This window comes from Neoarius graeffei, chromosome 5 (assembly GCF_027579695.1).
Source record: "Neoarius graeffei isolate fNeoGra1 chromosome 5, fNeoGra1.pri, whole genome shotgun sequence".
In the NCBI taxonomy this organism is placed as follows: Eukaryota; Metazoa; Chordata; class Actinopteri; order Siluriformes; family Ariidae; genus Neoarius; species Neoarius graeffei.
In genome coordinates, this window is record NC_083573.1 from 69,781,747 (window position 1) to 69,804,085 (window position 22,339).

The 22,339-nt window shown below is 40.3% G+C and overlaps 3 protein-coding genes across 3 annotated transcripts; 2 read left to right on the forward strand and 1 right to left on the reverse strand.

The window, feature by feature from the left end:
• Nucleotides 1-2,461: 2,461 nt before the first annotated feature.
• LOC132886120 (transmembrane protein 158) lies at nt 2,462-3,772 on the forward strand. The gene has a single exon (XM_060920681.1). The coding sequence runs from the start codon at nt 2,745-2,747 to the stop codon at nt 3,408-3,410; it is 666 nt and encodes a 221-aa protein (XP_060776664.1). The 5' UTR covers nt 2,462-2,744; the 3' UTR covers nt 3,411-3,772.
• A 1,146-nt stretch (nt 3,773-4,918) lies between these two features.
• Nucleotides 4,919-17,068, forward strand: cdcp1a (CUB domain containing protein 1a). Its single transcript, XM_060922317.1, is given in 10 exon segments — nt 4,919-5,094; nt 7,220-7,417; nt 7,652-7,993; nt 8,135-8,497; nt 12,250-12,447; nt 12,544-12,924; nt 14,961-15,311; nt 15,476-15,560; nt 15,645-15,922; nt 15,925-17,068. Coding segments are annotated over 10 exon segments (2,418 nt in total). The 5' UTR covers nt 4,919-5,036; the 3' UTR covers nt 16,089-17,068.
• A 2,083-nt stretch (nt 17,069-19,151) lies between these two features.
• Nucleotides 19,152-21,726, reverse strand: clec3ba (C-type lectin domain family 3, member Ba). Its single transcript, XM_060920682.1, has 3 exons — nt 21,482-21,726; nt 21,183-21,299; nt 19,152-19,632 (listed from the first exon to the last, which is right to left on the reverse strand). The coding sequence occupies exons 1-3, from the start codon at nt 21,573-21,575 to the stop codon at nt 19,232-19,234; spliced, it is 612 nt and encodes a 203-aa protein (XP_060776665.1). The 5' UTR covers nt 21,576-21,726; the 3' UTR covers nt 19,152-19,231.
• Between the last annotated feature and the right edge of the window lie 613 nt (nt 21,727-22,339).

Genomic DNA, 22,339 nt, shown 5'->3' on the forward strand with positions numbered 1-22,339 from the left:
AGCTTACATTTAGATTTCATTCATTACATACGGTTTCTACCAGCTTTTTTAGTTTGTATATATTTTCATTGTAAATAAAGTGTAGATATAGTGTTGTCAAGTTTGCTATCTTAGTTCCAGAAATGTCGTTTATTTGAGTGACTGAACTTGAACTTGAGGGGGCTAGTCAGCTAGCAAGAAAGCTGCGCATGGATGCCAAGCATTGCTAATTTAATTTTGGCGAAGCCATTTGCCAGTCTTCCTTTCGAGGAAAAAATTAAAGAGCAGGGTAGACCAACGCCTCAAATTGACTTGGTGAAAAAGGTCGGGAATAATACTCGTTCCTTTCAGCTCTCCTGGTACGAGAAAGTGAATTGGCTAACAGCAAGTGACCCACATCAACAACAGTAAATAGGCTACTTTAGTAATATGTCATGGATGGACCAAAAATATAGAATCTATTTAAAATGTTTATGCTGAGTATGTTATATTGGAATATATATTTTTCTGGATATGAATTAAACACTGCTACAATTTGGAAAACATTTTTAAACAAAAACACAGCCGAGGTCAATTTTTAAACAACATGCCACAATTTTAAAATATAAAATGTTAAAATATACCCCTCCCCCCCAACACCACCATCATCTACATATGTACATATCACCACATAAAGTGCATGAGTGCAAACATTGCAGGCAATAAACTACATACAACATAAAGTGCAAACAACAAGGACAGAGCAAAAACAACTAACCCAAACAGACAGTGCCAGGGACCTGTCAGTGATAATGTGTGGAAAGTTGAGTGTGCGTTTTGAGGTAGCATATGTTACACCATATATTACACCACAAATGTGGTGTAATATATGGTGTAGTGGTTAGCACAGTCGCCTCACAGCAAGAAGGTTCTGGGTTCGAGCCAAGCGGCTGGCGGTGGCCTTTCTGTGTGGAGTTTGCATGTTCTCCTCATGTCTGCGTGGGTTTCCTCTGGGTGCTCTGGTTTCCCTCACAGTTCAAAGACATGCTAATAAGGTTAATATGGGTCGGCCTTGGGCTGAGGTGCCCTTGAGCGAGGCACCTAACTCCCAACTGCTCCCCGGGCGCTGTTAGCATGGCTGTCCACTGCTCTGGGTATGTGTGCTTCAGATGGGTTAAATGCAGAGAGGAATTTCACATGAATAAAGTGATGAATACCCTGGTGAAAAATAAATGTGCTAAGTGTACTAAAATTTAGCATACTTTTATGTACTTGAAGCCACACTAATCATCAATATACTTCAAGTGTGTTTATGATTAGTTAACTTGAGGCATGCTATTTTGGAACAACTAATTTTGTACTAAATATATTTTAATTGTAATTAAATTGTAGAAAAGTGCAACTTGAAGTGTATTATGTGCTAAAGTGGAACAACAAAGTATATTTTGTATACGTTAAGTATATGACTTTATATGTACTAATATATGCTTAATTAGTACTTTGTATTATAAGTACCTTAAAAATTAGTACACTTTAGAAATTACACATAACTTTCACTTAAAGTATATTTTAGCATAATATATTTCTATAAAGGCGGCACGGTGGTGTAGTGGTTAGCGCTGTCGCCTCACAGCAAGAAGGTCCGGGTTCGAGCCCCGTGGCCGGCGAGGGCCTTTCTGTGTGGAGTTTGCATGTTCTCCCCGTGTCCGCGTGGGTTTCCTCCGGGTGCTCCGGTTTCCCCCACAGTCCAAAGACATGCAGGTTAGGTTAACTGGTGACTCTAAATTGACCGTAGGTGTGAATGTGAGTGTGAATGGTTGTCTGTGTCTATGTGTCAGCCCTGTGATGACCTGGCGACTTGTCCAGGGTGTACCCCGCCTTTCGCCCGTAGTCAGCTGGGATAGGCTCTAGCTTGCCTGCGACCCTGTAGAACAGGATAAAGCGGCTAGAGATAATGAGATGAGATATTTCTATAAAGTGTAATATAGTATAATTATTTTAAAGTGTGTTAAAAGTGTTAGCGTGAAAGCGTGATGTTAGTATACTTTTTATATATTTACAAAAAGTACAATTTGTGGGGGCGTCGTGGCTCGGGTGGATGGGGTGCCGTGCCGTGGGTCCGGGGACCCGGGGTCGTTTCCCGGTCCCTCCCCGTCTCTCTCTCCCACTCATTTCCTGTCTCTACACTGTCCTATCCAATAAAGGTGAAAAAAGCCCAAAAAGATATCTAAAAAAAATGTTCTATTAAAAAAAAAAAAAGAAGTACAATTTGTGTAAGTACATTTTCAATATACTATTGAAAATATGAATATACTTTAAATACAATAAAGTACTTTTTTTTCGCCAGGGTAAATAAATGAGGGTGTCATAGAGTAGAGAGAACCCATATGGAATAAGACAGAACACGTCAGGGGGTGAATGGTGATGTGTGTAGCTGAGCACTTTTATATTCCTCCGCCTCCCTCCACCCTTCAGAGACTGTTCTCTGATTCGCGCTCCACACACCACACTCGCTCACACACCGAGTCCACCGCGCTGGAGTTACCACTGAAGGCTGGAGGAACCCGGAGGCGCATCCAAATGGGGCTCATCGAGCTGATCTCACTGCTTTTGCACACACGACACTCACAAAACCACCTGCAAAACTAACTCGTTTGAGATGCGGCTCGTCTTTGACCTCTCTGCGCTTGTGCGCACTTGACGTCTTCAAAACTGTCCAAGTTAAACATCGTGCCTTGGCACACGGTCCGGAGCGCCATGCCCTCGGATTCACGGCGCGCTCCATCATGCTGAGTCGCTCGGCCGCGCTCGTGCTCACTCTGAGCGCCGTGGCGGGTCTCGCACCGCGCTCAGGTGCCTGGAGCGATGACAAGCTCGTGGCAGCGCCCATCAACTCCACCAGCGGCTTTCTGACCAGTTTGGAGGTGGGCTACTCGAAGAGATCGGTGGCAGCAAGCGAGGATGACGATGCGTCGTCCAGGTGCAACGTGAGCGTGGAGAGGCTGCCGGCCAAGCTGGTGGCGCGCTGGGATGGAGAGCTGGGCTTGCGCTGCGACGTGCTCGTCTACACCACCAACAGCCACGGAAAAGCATTTTTCTCAGCCGCCTTCAACCGCGTCGCATCCCCTGTTTTCATCGAGCACGTGGGCGTCGCAGGCGCGCAGCAGGAGTTCAGACTGTGCATCGGATGCGGTCTCTCCCGGTTCAGGCGCTTCGGCCGATCCAGACCGGACACAGCGGACAGCGTGCACTTCTGCTGCCTTGACTTCGCCCTGGACGAACTCAAAGGGGATCGGAGCTGGAGGCTAAATCGTAAACCCATTGAATCCACGCTCGTCGCCTGCTTTATGACTCTGGTTATAATCATATGGAGCGTGGCTGCCCTCATATGGCCGGTGCCCATCATCGCGGGCTTCCTGCCCAACGGAATGGAGCAACGGAGACCCAGATAAAGCCCTTACTAACCAAACTGGCTGACTCACTTCACCGTCCGGCCCATTTAGTTAATTGGCATATAGGATATTTTGTCAGATAGTAGGTCTAATATTATGACATCTAAAAGTTTTGAAGTAAAAATATCTTTATATAAAATTAAAATGTGCATATTAGACTGAATGTGGTTTTATAAATCTATGACTAGGCCTAGCCTATATGTTTTATTCAGCTGTCTCTTAAAATGTTTGTATTGTTTTTATCTTGAACGTTTTCGTATTAACAAGGCTGTAGAAACGTTTCCGGCATTATGGAGATTTTTTTTTTTAAAACATTGTCTTCAATGTATCTTGTAAGAGCTAATAAAAAATGTGAAGGTCAATTTGTGGAAAATACAAATACTAATAACATTTATTGTATAAAACTTTTGTGCAACAGGTCATAAGAGACTTAACACACACACACACACACACACACACACACACACACACACACACACACACACACACACACAATTTGGAGAGCAGGTCAACACCTTGAACTCTGTCATGTTCCTGAACAATGTTTGCAGTGTGGCATTATCCTGCTGTAAGAAGCCACTGCCAGTATGAAGGGGTGTACTTGGTCTGCAGCAATGTTTAGGTATAGGTGGTACGTGTCCAAGTAACATATACTGAATGCCAGGACTCAGGGTTTCCCAGCAGAACATTACCCAGAGCATCATACTGTTTCTGTGCCTTCTTTCCATAGTGCATCGTCTTCCCCAGGTAAGTGACTCAGTAACTCATACACACCCGGCTGTCCACATGATGTAAACGTAAACATGATCCATCAGACCAGGCCACCTTCCATTGCTCCATGGTCCAGTGTTGATTGTATGTGCTTTCAGCAGTGGACAGGGATCAGGATGGGACCGGTCTGCAGCCCTAAACTCAGTTAGCTGTGATGCACTGTGTGTTCTGTCACCTTTCTATCATAGCCAGCATTAACTTCTTCAGTAATTTGTCCTACAGTAGCTCTTCTGTAGGATCGGACCAGACGTTGCTCCCGGTGTGCATTAATGAGTCTTGGGAGCCTCTTGAACCTGTTGTCGGTTCACCTGATGTCCTTCCTTGGACCATTTTTGGTAGGTACAAACCACTGCATGCCAATGCAAGACCTTTGAAGATGCTCTGACCCAGTCGTCAATTTGGCCAAAGTCGCTCAGATCCTTACGCTTTCCCAATTTTCCTGCACATCAACTTCAAGAACTGTCTGTTCACTTGCTGCCTAATACCGTATATCCCATCCCTTGACAGATGCCATTGTAATGAGATAATCAATGTTGTTTACGTCATGCCTGATAGGTGACAAATTAAGTTTATCTGCCCCAAAGACACTGCTTTCAAAACACCTTACTAATAAAATACTTGACTTGACCTCTGTAGTAGCCTACTATTAGTTCGATGGTTTAGGACGTTACCATAATCCTAATGCACATGAGCCCTGTGAAAGGGCGGATCCCTCTGCCCACCTGAGGGAACTGCTCTAAAGTAACGGCTGTGTTCCAGGAAGTCAAGCACATTTTCAAGGGGGAAGGATTGCGTGTCAATGGCGAGACGCTAAGGTTTTACTCAATTAGTAATAACACACGGAAGAGAAAAGTCATGGGGCTGTTTCTTTTTGGATTGTTTCAGTTGTCGGTGTGGATAATCTCAGTCTCAGGTAAATTAGCCTACATTCATGCTCTATGTAATCGACGTCATCATTAATCCTCATGCCTCAGCATGCTGTATAAAACCTAACAGGAGATATTTAAATAACAAAGCAACTTATAATGTAGAACTAATGTTGTTAAACGAGGATTTATTAAATCAGGGGGCCTGGGTTTATTAGATTAGGCTACAGCAATATTGAGTTAATGTTTAACCTGCTGTTGTTTTTAGTATACTTTATATGATTCATTTATATCAAAAATATGATTTTCTTTTTTATGATTTTTATGATTATATTATATCCTCGAGTTTTGATTTTCTAGGCAGATTATTTTCATTTTTTAAAATAATAAAACCTTGAATAACCCATATAGAGGTTAATCTGACTCACAAAATTAAAATAATATTTTTTCCCTCCTCAAAAATTCTTTAAACATGTGATTTTATCATTTATATTTAGGCCTGTAGAAATAATTTGCTCTATCATATCAGAATTTGCTTTCAGGCAATTGCAAAACCTGCTGTACTCCTGCCAGAAATTTGTCTGGTGTTAGTAGGTCTCTGTTTGAGCTTTCCAACACTTGCTTAGTCATTTTTATATAATATCAGCTATAAGTATTGTTCTGATGATATCTAGATTTTTATCATTAGTTACACGTTATGCGATTTCACCCTTAAAATGTACTTGCATGTAAAATAGGCCTTTTAGTAAATGAACGACTGTTTGCTTTAAGCAGCATTTGTGTCTTTATACAAATCCTGATTGCCAACAATTTAAAAACTGTATAGAAAAAGGAAGGCTGGAAAATGAGTATAAAAATTGTTCTGACCAATCAGCTGCATGTTGCTGTGAATGCTGATGATAACAGAAGTATATAGCATTTGGTGTGGGCTATTTTAACACTTGACATGTCTTTTTTTTTTTAAATTACATGTATACCATTACTACTGTAGTGTAAACCATTAGGCATGATCTAATCTGTGCCAATCAGATAGAGACTTGTGATGGGATTGTTCATTCATCCTTTAGATTTGTTTAGACAAACCATAGTATTACAGAGGCTGATAAAAGTATCTATTCTTTTCATGGACATGAAATATGTCACAAACAAACAGATTTAAATACATATTAAAAAGATGTATTAAAATCTTATGGGCGCTAAAGTTAATGGCATATAGAAAACTTAAAAGTATTTTGACTTGGAGTTCTGGGTTGCATCTTAATGCAACCTGAATAATGTGAATTTAATAAAATATGGAAGAACTGTGAACATGACAGTTGTGACTAAATGATTTGAAAATACACAATTGTTTGTGTTGGATATTGTGGAGAATGACTTAACTTGCTGCCCAAGTCCATGTAAAACATCTAAAGTGGTATTATGGATAATATCTATATACACCGATCAGCCATAACATTAAAACCACTGACAGGTGAAGTGAATAACATTTGATTATTTCATTCCAATGGCACCTGTCAAGGGGTGGGATATATTAGGCAGCAAGAGAACAGTCAGTTATTGAAGTTGATGTGTTGGAAGCAGGAAAAATGGGCAAGCATAAGGATCTGAGTGACTTTGACAAGGGCCGAAGGGACAGGGTGAACTGGCAACAGGGACACCTTTCTGTTTTAGCCAGCATTAACTTTTTCAGCAGTTTGTGCTACAGTAGCTCTCCTGTGGGATTGGACCATATGGGATAGCCTTTGTGCCCCATGCGAATCAGTGAGCCTTCGACACCCATGACCCTGCCATTGGTTCACTGGTTGTCCTTCCTTGGACCACTTTTGGTAGGTACTAACCACTGCATACCAGGAACACCCTACAAGATGTGCCATTTTGGAGACGCTCAGACCCAGTCATCTAGCCATCACAATTTGGCCCTTGTTAAAGTCGCTCAGATCCTTACTCTTGCCCATTTTTCCTGCTTCCAACACATCAACTTCAAGAACTGACTGTTCTCTTACAGCCTAATATATCCCACCCCTTGACAGATGCCATTACAATGAGATAATCAATGTTATTCACTTTAACTGTGGTTTTAATGTTATGGCTAATTGGTGTATAGTGGTTTAGAGATGCTTATAGACTGGTATTCTGGTTCTGATCAACATTTGCATCTTTAATTTTTTTTAGGAGGCCCACCACTTACCATAAATCTTTACAGTAATTCTACGATGCATATAAATAAGAGTAAAGCTTCACAGTTAAAATGTGAAGTTTGTATTGGAACATCATGCCATTCTTCTCTGACGATCAGTAGAAGCACGACGGTGGTTTTCAGCTGTCCACGACCAGAAGATGTCTTTGTGGTGGAGATTGTTAGAAACATTGGTAAAGCATGTTTTTTTCCTTCTTTTACTCCACAGTTTGATAGAAATACTGTTTAAAACATACCAAACAGCTTCAAAAGCATACAAAGTGGATGAAATACTTTATTGAGCTATTTTACATACATTACTATTACACTTTTTTTCAAAAGAAACGTGCTGCTTACTCTAAGTATTATACCTTGCGATAAAATGTTTAACTCTACAGTTGGCCAACACTGAACATCTCTTCTTGCAGTATGCACCAGTACGTGTAATGGTATGATCACCACAGAGGACTACCCTTCTCTTCAAAACTTTAACCGCACCTTTACTTGGAACGTGACAATCCAGGGCCACAAGGCTTTCTGCTTGAACTTTACCAGAGCTGGTTTAAGGCAGCTCCAACCTACAGAGCAATGTCAAGACAAACACGTCTACACGTTTTCTACAGCCACAGCCACACTTGGGAGGTTTTGCCATCAGGGCAGCATCAAAAGCATGGAGGTGCTTCGGGAAGGCAGTGTGTCTTTGCAGGTGCCTGGAAAAAAACAGCTGAATGCAACAAGCTTTGGTGTATCAATAGGACCAGAAATAACATGTAAATAAGTTTTGATGAAATGCAATGAACTTTTTTTTGAAGTAGTAGTAGTAGTACAGATTAACAATCAGTAGAATGTTTAGTTAATTTTTACCTGGCCTGTACTACTGCAGTATAATCATTATGGTTACTATTTAACAGCACCTGCCATTATAAATGCCATCCTGCCGGAGGAGCCATCATCCCAGGAATTCTTTTCACCAAACTTCCCAGAGAGCTTTCCTGATGATGACCTAATCACATGGGCCTTCCAAGTTCCATCCAAGTACTATTCAACAGTGCATATACTGAACTACACTGAGCCCAGGTGTGATACGAAGGATCCACGAATGGAGTACCAACTATATGGCAAAACCTTTGTGAAAAAACTGAGTGAGGCACAGCTGTCTGAGCACCAGGGCTCCTTCAATCTTTCACTGCAGAACTGTAATGTAGACACACAATCCTCCTCCACCGGTCTCACCCTGCATTTTAAAATATCTGCCGTCCAGAGAGGCAGCGAAGGTTAGTGTGGGTCAATGCTCCTTTTTTTTTTTTTTTAAATTATTCATAACGTCTATGTGTTTATGAAATAACATGCCACTGTACCAGGCCAATGGCATGGAACAATGCAACTGTTTAATTGCAGTTGAAGCTTTTCAGAATTTTAGGGACAGGCTCTAGGGTCATTTGGCACAAAAGTCTTTTCGCACAAATCTAAAATCCTTTCGCACAACTCTTATTTCAATATGGAATGGTCACAATAATCAAAATAAAATACTCTTCTTGACTATTTTATAGTAAGGGGTTTGTTATGACTGTTTAGGGCTGAGAAGTCGGAATTACCATCAAACATTAAACTTTCATTTTCTGCTGTTCTGCATGTTATGGATCAGTTGTACAAAATGACTGTCAACCCCTAGCTCACCACCTGTTGCACAGAGCATGCAATTAGGTAACATAAACGGTAAACATGTCTGTTACTTTAATATAAATGTTATCATTTTTCATTCATTATTGCTTGTCTGTTTTGCTCTTAATATCCACTTTTAAAAGATCACTCCTTACATGTTCGTATCTGGTTGAAGACAGTTCTCAAGGTTGGTAATCCTCACGTCTTTTTTTGACAAAAGCTTTAAGGAAATCCTTTTTCATGCCCCAATTTCGCGTGAACTGTTCACGTGCCAAATATATATTCACATATGATATTCACTGCCCTGTCCCAGGTACCCAGAGAAAGATTTGCTCTTAAAAGTGTTAAACTATTGAAATGTGTGTTAAATTCCTCGTATTCCCATGCATTCATGCTGTTAATTGCACATTAAATTATTATCTTATGCTATGCTATGACTAGTGCATTACTATCTCATCCTATGGCTTGTACATTCAGTTACTAAAATCGTGTGCATTTTCAGTGGCACCTGCAGTTTAATTGATTTATCAATGTTTTTTTTAAATAAACTTAAATATTTCACTTTCTTGCATTTAGAAGTCACAGCAATTAACAGTTAGTCTTTTCTAAAATGTCAATAGCTTAATAAAATAGTTGAAATAGCTGTAAATAGTTTTCCTTACTTCGACTTTTTTTTCTTTTGTAAATAATTTAAAATAAAGAATAAACAAAGAAACTTTAGTTTAGTAATGTTTAGTCAGTGGAAAAAATGTTTCTTTAAACTCTCTTGTAAATTTCGATTGACCTTTCATTCATTATCAAATTACCAAATCATAAATAATAAATATAATATACTTTAAGCTTACTACTTTAATAAAGACATTTATAAAGCGAACCTGGAAGTTCACTGTAGCTGAACTGGTGTACTGTGTTAAATTGTTTGGAGGGAGGATTGGGGACTAACATATGGGCTCCATCAGACAGGACGGTTTCAAGATGGTGCAGTGGCGAAATACAGTCTCTCATATTTGATCGGAATCTCAGCAACTTCCATTAAAAAAAAAATCAAACATCTTTAAAAATGATCAGTAGGTATTTATAATAAAGATTAAATATTTTGCGAACTTGTTCTGGAAGACTTTTATACTAAATGGCCATAAATCAGCTCTAGATCCATCATAAACCTGAACAGGATAAAGTGGTTAAAGAAGATTAATGAATCCGTGAAGGTTCTAGTATATTATTAAAGGTTCTTAAGGTTATAGAAAGGTTATTAAAGTTTTGTAGAGTGCTAGCATTCAGGCTGCCCTTCGTCACCAGTTCTGTTCATAATCTTTATGGACAGAATTTCTAGGCGCAGCCAGGGGCTGGAAGGAATCCTGTTTGGGAACCACAGGATTTCATCTCTGCTTTTCGCAGATGATGTTGTCCTGTTGGCTTCTTCAAACCAGGACCTTCAGCATGCACTGGGGTGGTTTGCAGTTGAGTGTGAAGCGGCTGGGATGAGAATCAGCACCTCCAAGTCAGAGGCCATGGTTCTCGACCAGAAAAGGGTGGCTTGCCCTCTCCAGGTTGGTGGAGAAGTCCTGCCTCAAGTGGAGGAGTTTAAGTATCTTGGGATCTTGTTCACGAGTGAGGGAAGGATAGAGCGTGAGATCGACAGGCGGATCGGTGCGGCCTCTGCAGTGATGCGGCCACTTTACCGGTCCGTCATGGTGAAGAAGGAGCTGAGCCAAAAGGCGAAGCTCTCGATTTACCGGTCGATCTGCTGTACGTTCCGACTCTCACCTATGGTCATGAGCTTTGGGTAATGACCGAAAGAACAAGATCGCAGATACAAGCGGCCGAAATGAGTTTCCTTCGCAGGGTGGCTGGGCGCTCCCTTAGAGATAGGGTGAGAAGCACAGTCACTCGGGAGGAGCTCGGAGCTTTGGGGAAGCTCAGTTGTCTAGAGCAGTGGTTAATGCACAGAACAATAAGATTAGATTTAGACAGCAGTGGTACTGAGGAATCTGGCCTTACTTATGATGCTTTGTTTTTAAAGGTTGATTTTTTAAACCCTACACAGGGTGGTCATGAGCTATATTTTGGACGTTGTTTACCCTCAGTCTTCCTCCAGAATGCTCAGGTCCTCTGGTCAGCTCGTTTAACTGTTCCTCACTCTTGTTTGAGGGGTGACCGGGTCTTTTCTGTTGCTTCTCCTCAGCTATGCAACATCCTATTTAAAAAAAAAATTAAAACCTCCAGCTTGATGAGGATTTTTAATTCCTGGTGCTATAGGTCTGTTGTGTAGTGCTGGTGAGTTTACATTTTAGTTATCTTATTTTGTTCCCATTTTATTTTAATCTATTTACAATTTTAGAACAATCTTGTTCTGCTTATTAGGGTTTTTTTTAGTTGTTTTATTCTCTTTTAAACTCATATTAGTAGCCCATCTTCTTATTTTGTATGTTTATTAGGTTCAGTCTTATCCCTGTATAATTATTTGTTGAGTTGTTAATTCTATTGTACAGCAGTTTTGCAGTCCTTGTCGTCTTTTAAATGTGCCATATAAATAAATAAATTTCACTTGATGCAGATAATGCTGACAAAAAATTCAGATGATGATAATTCAGACAAAGAATCAAACCAACTGACCGAATTTTGGAGAATGTCCAGTGGTTTCTGAGTATTTTTTTTAAAAGTCACGGAAATGTGTTACAGGTTTCTTTTATTGCTTACACCAGATGGTTGCTGTTTCTTTATCTTGAGGCTTTTTATTGTTTGCTCTACTTACCTGCTTGTTTATGCCCCAGACTTGTTTTGATTGGCTGCTACCAAGAAAAACAGACAAAATATATCCATACTCAGAGAGTAGAAAGATAGAGAAAAGAGTTGATTTTTCCCCCCCAGTAACTGATCAAACAAATTTCTTCGTGTGTTTTTTTTCCTACCATCGTAATTTAATGTAGACTATCCTCTTATATAATATACTTACCGTATATATATATGTGTGTGTGTGTATATCTCCATATAAGAAACAAATTTAATGCTGAAGCTCAGTTATGTAACCCATGATCATGTTAGAGACAGCTGTTTCTGATCAACAAAGTTCTACAAAGCCCTGAAGAACATAGTTACATAGTTGCTGTATTATTAATGTGTAATAATGAATCGTTTGGATGATGCCATTTCCTGTCAGCTCTACATTTGCGTAAGATCTGGAAAGCCCGTATTTGTCAGTTCTTTAGAGAAGAGCCATAAACCCCACCCTTCCCTTCAAGGACTTTAATCTCATGCCTGCGACTCTTATATACATTTTATGCAGTTGATGAATGCATTTAATAGCTTCTTTGCTTTTCAAACTATAAAAAAAATCCTGCTTCAGCACTTGTCACTGTTTCAGTGCGCTGTACTATGGATCTGAAGAGGGAAAAGGGGCTACTGATACACATAACGAAAAAGAAACCCAAATCAGATTGCATCTTGAAACTGTATTCAGTAGCCCAGGAGACAATCATCATCCCTTCACCAATGGTCTCATCTGTATCTTTCATTGACTGCAAAGAGGAGGACGTGCTCATCACTATAAACAAAACTATAGGTAAGATGATATCAGTGCTAATCAAGACCATTTTCAGGTAATGCATTTTACACAAGACCTTAATTCTCTGCCTATCTTTCTTTTTTTTATTAACAGAATGTCAGCAGCTGAGTGACTGCCCATTTCCTGAATCTCTAGAGGTGCCTGCACTAGATAAATGTATCGTGGGAGTCGTACAAGAGGTCCGATGGCACCTATATGGGCCTCAGCACAGCACAGTGGAGCTGGTGTCTTCAGCAGGCAGCCTGCAGCAATCGCTGCCTGGCTACACGTGCAACAACACATCTGTTCTTCTCACTGTGTCAGAAAATGAGCCCCAAGGCATCACTGTTGGGCAGTTTTGTCCTCAGGGAGCTATTCACAAAATGCAAATCAGTGTTGCAAACATTACAGTGAGCGCTTCTCCCGCCGTTGGCAAGAATTTAAGGCACATCAACAAATCCCTCTTACATGTTTCATTTACTAAATCTATACAAGGTAAACAGTCATGCAGAAGTAATAGTCATTGTGTTTAAAGTTCAGTTGGCTAAGAGACAGTTCTAGATTTTAATCTCCACATTCTGAATAGACCTCTTATAAAGATGTTATTAAAAAAACAAACAAAAAAAACCACGACTTTTGTTTTGTCAGTGGATAGCAGTTGCAGATTTACACTAACCTGTTTTGTTTCTTTAGTACAATGCTGAAATTACTATTAGCTGAATGGACAGTGCTATTTAACAATTATTTGCCAAAAGCAAAGTGAATATTGGTGATTATTCGATCCACATTCACTGGATATGAGCAATCGTGTGCTCTGATTGGCTACTCTACTACTAGGCTATCAGCTCATATACCTTGAGTAGAGAAAAACAAAATGGCAGAGTGTAGTGGTTAGCACTGTCGCCTCACAGCAAGAAGGTTCTGGGTTCGAGCCCAGTGGCCAGCGGAGGCCTTTCTGTGTGGAGTTTGCATGTTCTCCCCATGTCTGCATGGGTTTCCTCCGGGTGCTCCGGTTTCCCCCACAGTCCAAAAACATGCAGTTAGGTTAACATGGGGCGGCCTTAGGCTGAAGTGCCCTTGAGCAAGGTACCTAACCCCTGACTGCTCCCCGGGCACTGTAGTATGGCTGCCCACTGCTCTGGGTATGTGTGTGTGCTCACTTGTGTGTGCGTGTGTTCACTGCTTCAGATGGGTTAAATGTAGAGGATGAATTTCACTGTGCTTGAGTGTGCATGTGATGAATAAAGGCTTCTTCTTCTTCGAATATAGTTTTTTCCCTCTAATATCTACTGTTCCACACTCCAGCTCAATTGGTGGCAGTAATGCACCTTTAAATTAGGTTGCCAACCGCCAAAAAAAAACCCTCAAGAAAAAAAAAGAACAAAATGGCGGAGCGTGTTGCTAAACCAACCGAGGACCAAATAAAATTCTACTCGAAAACAAAACCCCAAGAAATAATAATAAAAAAGTAACAAAATGTGGAATAAAAGTATTTGATGGGAAGAATGCATCTTTTTCTTATGTTTCAAGAATTATTATTGCAACATTTTTCACAAATTGCTACTGTCATTTCTCCAGTTTGTTTACATTCTAAGCGGAAATGATTTTGTCAGACATTTTGTATAAAGTTTTGATTTATCGAATTTGCAAAAAATAAAAATGCTGTGTTTCTCAAAATCCAATGAATGTGGATAGAATAAAACAGTTATTCCCCTCAATCTTGTCGTCCATGGCTTATCGCAGCTATCAGCTCACGTGCGACTTGATTTTGTGGAATAACTGTTAAATAACCGAGACAAAGTCGAGGTTATTATTCATTGAACCTGAGGTGGATAATTGTTTTAGTGTAAATACACAGGTGATTTATTTCAAAAAATAATTTTAAAAAATTGTATTAAAAATGTATTTCAAACTTCAAAAGTGGCATGCAAATGTAATAACGACACGGCACAGGCTTGTATCACTAATCTATGCCGAGTCACATAAAATACTTTGTTTTGAAATAGATAAACTAAATCATAAGTCCACCTTACCTTTGAATAGTTTTAGACCAAACTTTGTAGCATCTTTAGTGCTTTTAGGAACAGCATTTTCTTTCATGATTTGTAATTCTTCCTCACTTACGGTGACAAAGCGGTTGGTCGCTATTTTGCTGAGTTGCTCGAGGCGATTATCAAGAAATGGTCCGAATTTCTCGACCAATCAGTGCATGTGATTTCCTATAATCACCTCCGTATTTATAATAAAAATGCATATTTGAGCCAGAAATTAAAATTTACACATTTTGCTACGACATAAGATAGCTTTTTGGGTGACAATGTCTTGCATTAATACAACAGCTTTGTATCTCCAGTCTATTACTAAAGAAACAAACTTTGAACACCAAAAGTATCCAGGCTGATTGACTGATTAATTTTGGGATAAATTATGTATTGTATTTTTTTTAGTAATCTGTAAAATCAGTCTACATTTTTAAACAGATATGTTTGAAGAAGTGGTTGTATATTTCTTATGTCTTTCTCCTGTTTCAGATCACTACATTTTCACTGTCTTGCCAAAGAAGGATATACCAGTGCTCTTAGCAACTCCAGCATGGCCGTTGGGAATGAAGGCACATACCACTGTCTCCTGGTTCGTCTCATTTCCTGCACAGCTGGAGGCTCATGTGAACTTTACCAATGTTAGCCAGCTCACATGTAAGCATCGACCAGCATACATTAAATTGCAAAGGAAGCAATCGCAAGATAAGATGTACAGCTGGCAAGATCAGAATCCTAAGGATATGGTGGTGTCAGAAAGTTTCTACCTCAACATGTCAAACTGCTTGCCAGTGAAAGGAGCCTTCAGTGTGGTCAGCCAGGTCACCCTGTACACAGTTAAAAGTACAAAATCTTCATTGATCTTTTTTTTTTTAAATTTAATTCTTTTTCTTTTGGCGTTGGTAATTCACCCTAAGTGGAGCATGGCCATAGTCTTGCATTTACATGTGTAGTATGTAGTATAGTTGTGATATCATGATTTAAACATGTTTATGGCATGTTTTCAGGTATGCTTTTGAGCATCATCTTGAGTGTTGTGGGCGTTATTTTGCTGTTGATGGCAATCATTTTAGCTGTGGTCTGTATTATGAGGTGAGTCTTTGTCCAAAATCGCTTCATCACTTTAAATCTGGATTACCATCTGATCATAAATGGATTGTCTCTAACACAAACCAGGAAAAAGAAGAAGAAGCAGAGCGCTCCTGATGTCTCCGTCTACAATCCCAATAGTCATTCTTTCCTGCCAGGCCTTCATGGGATTCCCCAGGAAAGAGAAGATGAAGATTATCATGTTTATCATTATATAGATGACCACCTGGTATACGGGCATCTTCTGAAAGACTCTGTAGAAATGAACGAGGTTGGAAAGCCAGCTGTAGGAGTTTACCAGGATTTCATCAGATCCACAGAACAGCAGCCATCCACAGAGGATGGAGGAGGCAAGGAGCCAGAAGTAGGGTTTACAGGCCTTTCATAGGGCTTCAGAGTGCACAAGATGTGCCTGATACACTTTTAAGTACAGGAGAAAATTTGGCATGTAAAGACAAGCGGGAAGCTGATGAGGAAATCAGTGGAGGCAACTCTGCTCAGGATTGGGAAACTGTGCCAAATATACAGTGAGCACCAAATGCAGAGCCAAATGAGGATTAATAAGAATTTATGGAGCGTTTAAGATTAAAATTTGTAATGCACTGGAAGCTAATATAAAGAGGACTATGTCTGATCCTGTTGGTGGAATTTTTTTTCTTTTACTTCTTGAATATGTCTTTTTAGTCTGTTTATGTAAGTAGCCTGTTTTGACTGACTGAATTTCTACATTTTGAAACTGTGCCTTGATGTGTATAATCTCTTCCTGTTAAGACTGCAAAATGTTTAATTAGCTTGAAATACATGAAAATATATTATATCTTAATTGTGAAGTTCCACACACAGCCTGTTTTTATTTAAAATTTATAACTATGGGGCGGCACGGTGGTGTAGTGGTTAGCGCTGTCGCCTCACAGCAAGAAGGTCTGGGTTCGAGCCCCATGGCCGGCGAGGGCCTTTCTGTGCGGAGTTTGCATGTTCTCCCCGTGTCCGCGTGGGTTTCCTCCGGGTGCTCCGGTTTCCCCCACAGTCCAAAGACATGCAGGTTAGGTTAACTGGTGACTCTAAATTGACCGTAGGTGTGAATGTGAATGGTTGTCTGTGTCTATGTGTCAGCCCTGCGATGACCTGGCGACTTGTCTAGGGTGTACCCCGCCTTTTGCCCGTAGTCAGCTGGGATAGGCTCCAGCTTGCCTGCGACCCTGTAGAAGGATAAAGCGGCTAGAGATAATGAGATGAGATTTATAACTATTTTACAGTATATTTACATTTTTGTTCTACATAATAGAAGCCTTGTGTCTGTGATAATAGCAATATCACCAACTTTGTTGTTTTAATAAAAAAAAAAGATTTTTAAAAAGGTTTGTCATGTAAGAGGCATAACCAGTGTACACTAGGTGCTAAATTAGCTTGTATGTGTGATGAATTGGGCGGCACGGTGGTGTAGTGGTTAGCGCTGTCGCCTCACAGCAAGAAGGTCCTGGGTTCGAGCCCCGGGGCCGGCGAGGGCCTTTCTGTGTGGAGTTTGCATGTTCTCCCCGTGTCCGCGTGGGTTTCCTCCGGGTGCTCCGGTTTCCCCCACAGTCCAAAGACATGCAGGTTAGGTTAACTGGTGACTCTAAATTGACCGTAGGTGTGAATGTGAGTGTGAGTGGTTGTCTGTGTCTATGTGTCAGCCCTGTGATGACCTGGCGACTTGTCCAGGGTGTACCCCGCCTTTCGCCCGTAGTCAGCTGGGATAGGCTCCAGCTTGCCTGCGACCCTGTAGAAGGATAAAGCGGCTAGAGATAATGTGATGTGGTGATGTGTATGATGAATTGTTTTTGGAGACCAAAAAGGCTCCATTGATGTAAGTTACATAAATAAGTATATTTATTTTGAAGTTCAGATGTTGTCAGTATTATGCCAGATCATTCACACATCTGGCTGAGTATCACATAAAGTCCATTGGAAACAGCAAAAACCACATGGTGTAACACTTAATAAAACATCTGTTTTATTGAACACAACTGTGTAGTGAAGTAATCTGTTTAACTGGAATACATGCCTTATTACAATATGAAAACTGTTCTGAATGGTGTCCTCTGAATGAAGTACACGAAGAGTACAGTTCCAAAAATAATCACTCATTCTTAATGAACAAAATTTTATTTTATTTATCAGGTAACATACAAAAATATGACATGAAGAGCAAATAAGAGGGCATATACACATTAGAGCTGTAGCACTTGGTATAAACATTAAAAATCCTGTGTGAGCCACCCATATGATTACCTTTTACTGTAAGTAAATAATTTCTGACATGTTTTAATATGAACATTGTATCCATAAATGACTTGTTTTAATAACTATGCATTTTAGGACTATATATAAATAACAAATCACAAAATTACAGTTTGTCGGTTAGTTAAAACCAGGTTCTGTTCATTCATTCATTCATTCATTCATTTATTTATACAATAGATAAAACATGACTTCTCTACTTCTGTTTTTCTCCACTTTTTTATATCTCCGTCACCAAGTGGTGCAGGCATTATATTTTTGGGTTGTACATCCATCCAGCTGTCTGTGCGTCTGTCCAAGATTCCCGTTAACATGATACCTCAAGAATGAGTGGCTGAATGTTTATAGGATTTATGTGGAGATTACAAGAAGTTAAAATATTGAAATGGTTCAATCTCTATCTCAATAGCTTATTTCCTGTTTGAAATATCTTAAATGTATTTCTGACATACAAATTAGTTGTAAAAACACCCCCTTGGCTTGGTGCAAGTATCCCCATTGTCGCTGTTGGCATCAAGTTCTTCTTCTTGTTAGGAATCAAATTTTAGCCTTAAAGCTAGACGGCCTTTCAATTTCATAAAATCGGTGAAATTTAGTTCCCTCTGAAATTTGGTCATTATGATATGTTTATTTCTGTAAGATCTCACAAAATATCAGGCCATTCTATGGCTGGAAAGTTATTTAATTTTTGGGGATTCCTTAGCAAATAATGTGCATGAAATCGCTCGCTTTGCACAGTTAAACAGACAGAGGAAGTCCATGTGTGCATGTGCAGGTTTACCATGACCGTGCACTAACAGTTACATCATTTTGTTGCTCAACGAACAGCTGATCACACCGAGGTACTCGCTGACTGCCGATATTTATTAGTTTGGTCCTGTGTTTCCTTTCCTTCACAGAATAACGTCTTTTCTTCACACTTTCCGTTACTGTAGTCAGTCTTTCATGTTTTATGTGTACACTCACATCCTCTGTTTTTCTCTCCTGTTTCAAATTTGTATCCCATAATGCCTTGGGCGAATGGGGAAAGCCCACCATGTGATGCATGACGTAGTATCTTGAATTGGGTCATGGTGAAGCAGGAAAAAATACTGGAGAATTTAGGGCCATGTGGCCCTAAAATCATTAATTGTTCCATTTAAAATAATAATAAGAATAAAATCGGAAGTCTGTGATTCGAATTCAGTAGCTTTCAGTCCACCGAACAAAAATAATTGGGTGTCAGGGAAAATTCTTTTTATGACCTACACTTGAAAAATCTGAAAGGTAGTCTACCTTTAAGAGTTTTGAATACAAATTCAGTCTACAAAGTTGTATATATTAATGATGTACTATTTCTGACAAACTTTTACTTTCATGTTTAATGGACAATGGTAATAAGGAACAACAGGAACTCAGACAATATTGAACTCACAGGCAAAGGCCTTCACAGCACGGCAGTTGTCATTGAACCACTTCCCGCTGTCTGTGACAGACATAAAGGCGCAATTCCGGCCATGGTCACTGACAGGCTGACGAGTCACCTCTGTCTCCCAGTTTTCGTAACGTATCTTGGACCCTGTTTTATCAACCCACTCCCCCTCTTTCACCATGTCATTGATGCCCAGCCAAAGTTGTTCAGTGGTTCCAATCATCTCATATACATAGACATAGAGCTGGTAATTCTCATTGCCTGTAAGAGGAGTGCTCAGGGTGCCACCCTTTAAGATGCAATCGTTGGTAGCATCATAGAAGTTCTTCTTTACTGGGCTGGCCAGGAAACACTTGCCTGGAACCTTGATGCCTTTCAGGCAAACTGCAATAGGAGGTGTTACAAAGAAGTATGTTAAAGTTTCAAAAGACAACCAGCAGAACATCAATTCCAGTTCATCCCCTTTTGCAAAGCAAAAAGCCATGTGATCTAAACCAGCCAATGTCTACGCATAGCATACATGAGTGAATTCTACACATCCTGAAGGAATCCTATACTTTTTCCATAGTGGGATAAAGAACAAAAGATGGATTAACCTTGGAATTAAACAGCTTGTAGGGGTCTTCAATCCTATCCGCAAAGGGCCGGTGTAGCTGCAGGCTTTCATTACAGCCAAATTGGAGGCTCACTTGATTGTTGACTGGAGACGAGGGTGAAATGATTAAACAAGTGAAATCAGGTGTAGCTCCTGCTTGGTTGGAATGAAAGCCTGCAGCCACACTGGCCCTTTGTGGATAGGATTGAAGACCCCTGGCTTAGGGAGTTAAAACACTCAGCAAATGTCATGTCTTTTTATGTGTAGACATACAGTAGTAGTGGGGCGGCATGGTGGTGTAGTGGTTAGCGCTGTCGCCTCACAGCAAGAAGGTCCGGGTTCGAGCCCCGTGGCCGGCGAGGGCCTTTCTGTGTGGAGTTTGCATGTTCTCCCCGTGTCCGCGTGGGTTTCCTCCAGGTGCTCCGGTTTCCCCCACAGTCCAAAGACATGCAGGTTAGGTTAACTGGTGACTCTAAATTGACCGTAGGTGTGAATGTGAGTGTGAATGGTTGTCTGTGTCTATGTGTCAGCCCTGCGATGACCTGGCGACTTGTCCAGGGTGTACCCCGCCTTTCGCCCGTAGTCAGCTGGGATAGGCTCCAGCTTGCCTGCGACCCTGTAGAAGGATAAAGCGGCTAGAGATAATGAGATGAGATGAGATGATCTCATCCGGCTGACAGGTGATGAGCCGGATGAGATACCATCATGTGTTGTTCGGTGTCCGTCTGGCATCATCCACATTTCATGAAAATCGCTGCTTCTCTCTTAATTCTTCACCAATTTTTATTCATTTTGGCAGGAAGGTACGTCTGCCTGGGGTGCATATAGCTTCTACCCAAATTTGCATAATTGCAATTAATAATGAAGATATGGAGTAATTAAGCCCTAATGAGCAGTTTCCACACAAATCTCTTCTTCTCTCTCAATTCTTCAACAATTTTGATTCTTTCTGGCATGAAGGTAGGGGTACCTAGGATGCATATAACTTCTACCCAGATTTGCTTAATTATAATTATTAATGAAGTTATGGACTAATTAAGCCTTAATGAGCAGTTCAACAAAGATCACTTCCTCTCGGTCAATTCCTCGCCGTTTTGGATTCTTTCTTGCAAATAGGTCGGTATTCCTAGAGTGTGTATAGTTTCTATATATAGCTTGTATATAGTTTGCAACATTTATTGCACAAAGTGGCCCACTTTAGATTGTTCCTTCTGGACTAGACGGGGCCGAAGTGAGCTACGCTCACAATAATTGATGGTCTCATTATTATTATTGTCTTTTGAAAATCACCCTCTATAGGTAGATAAATTGTGAGTATTTTAAAAGTTTTATTCAGTACTTAATTGCAGAGCATGGACTTCCTTCAGGGCATTTAGCTCCTTCACAATCTCATCAATCTTTTTCCTCAGCTCTTCAATGGCAGCACTGTGATCAGCTTCTGGTTCCAGCAGCACATCTATTAAACATTCATGAAACAAACAACTCAGCAAAGCTCACATGCAAATATAAAGTTAAGCACACATTCTTATCATTAAAAGCACAATTAATAAACACAGTAAACACTCATTTATCTTAACCTTTAATGACTAGACTACATGGATTAGAAAAGCAAGACTAAAGTTCAGATAGTATACTTGCCTTTCGTTTCATTCTTTGTCTGTGTGCTTTGCTCGAGCAGGCAGTGTGCAGGACACACAACGCACAGTAACAGTACAACACCTCTTAAAGTCATATTTACTTTAATCCAGATTCCTAAACTTTATCCTGAACTGAGGGATCCAAGAGCTTGAGTAACTCTGCTGTGTGCGTTTGTGTCTGAGGTGTGAAACAGTGTCAGAGCTGTGTGAGACCCAAATGAAACGCCTGCAGGAGGGGAAACTCTTGCTATACCATCCCTCCTGTTCCCAGTGCACACTAACTGCAGAGCTCAAACTTTCTCACCACCACCACACCCACATGCGACCAGCTGCACGCATTTCACCCAAGACTCAAGCTTTCCCAACTTTATTGTGTTACTTCACACACAAAATTATGCACGCACACACACACACAAAGATGTAATGACAATTACTTTAAGTTGCAGACAGACAGACAGAATCCCAGTGTTTACAGATTTGGTTGTGTTGAGTAACATGATTGTCTCCAGAACCATGAAAAGAGAAATCAGATTAAGTCATTCATAAAACTTTTTTATTTGCAGTTCATTTTCACACATATCCCTTCATCTCCTTAACCCCCCCCAAAAAAATCCCCACACCAAAATAAATAAATAAATAAACAAAAACCCCTCCCTAGATAGATAGATAGTCAAAGTCAGAGGGACCCATAGATAGACAGACAGACAGTCAGATAGATAGATAGACAGAAAATCAGACAGACAGACACTTCTCTATTATGCAAGTTAACTTTTGTTACTTGACACTCGGTGACTTTTAATTGTTTTCCCCCAGAATACCCCTAAAGCACCAGACAGACAGACAGACAGAGGGACAGACA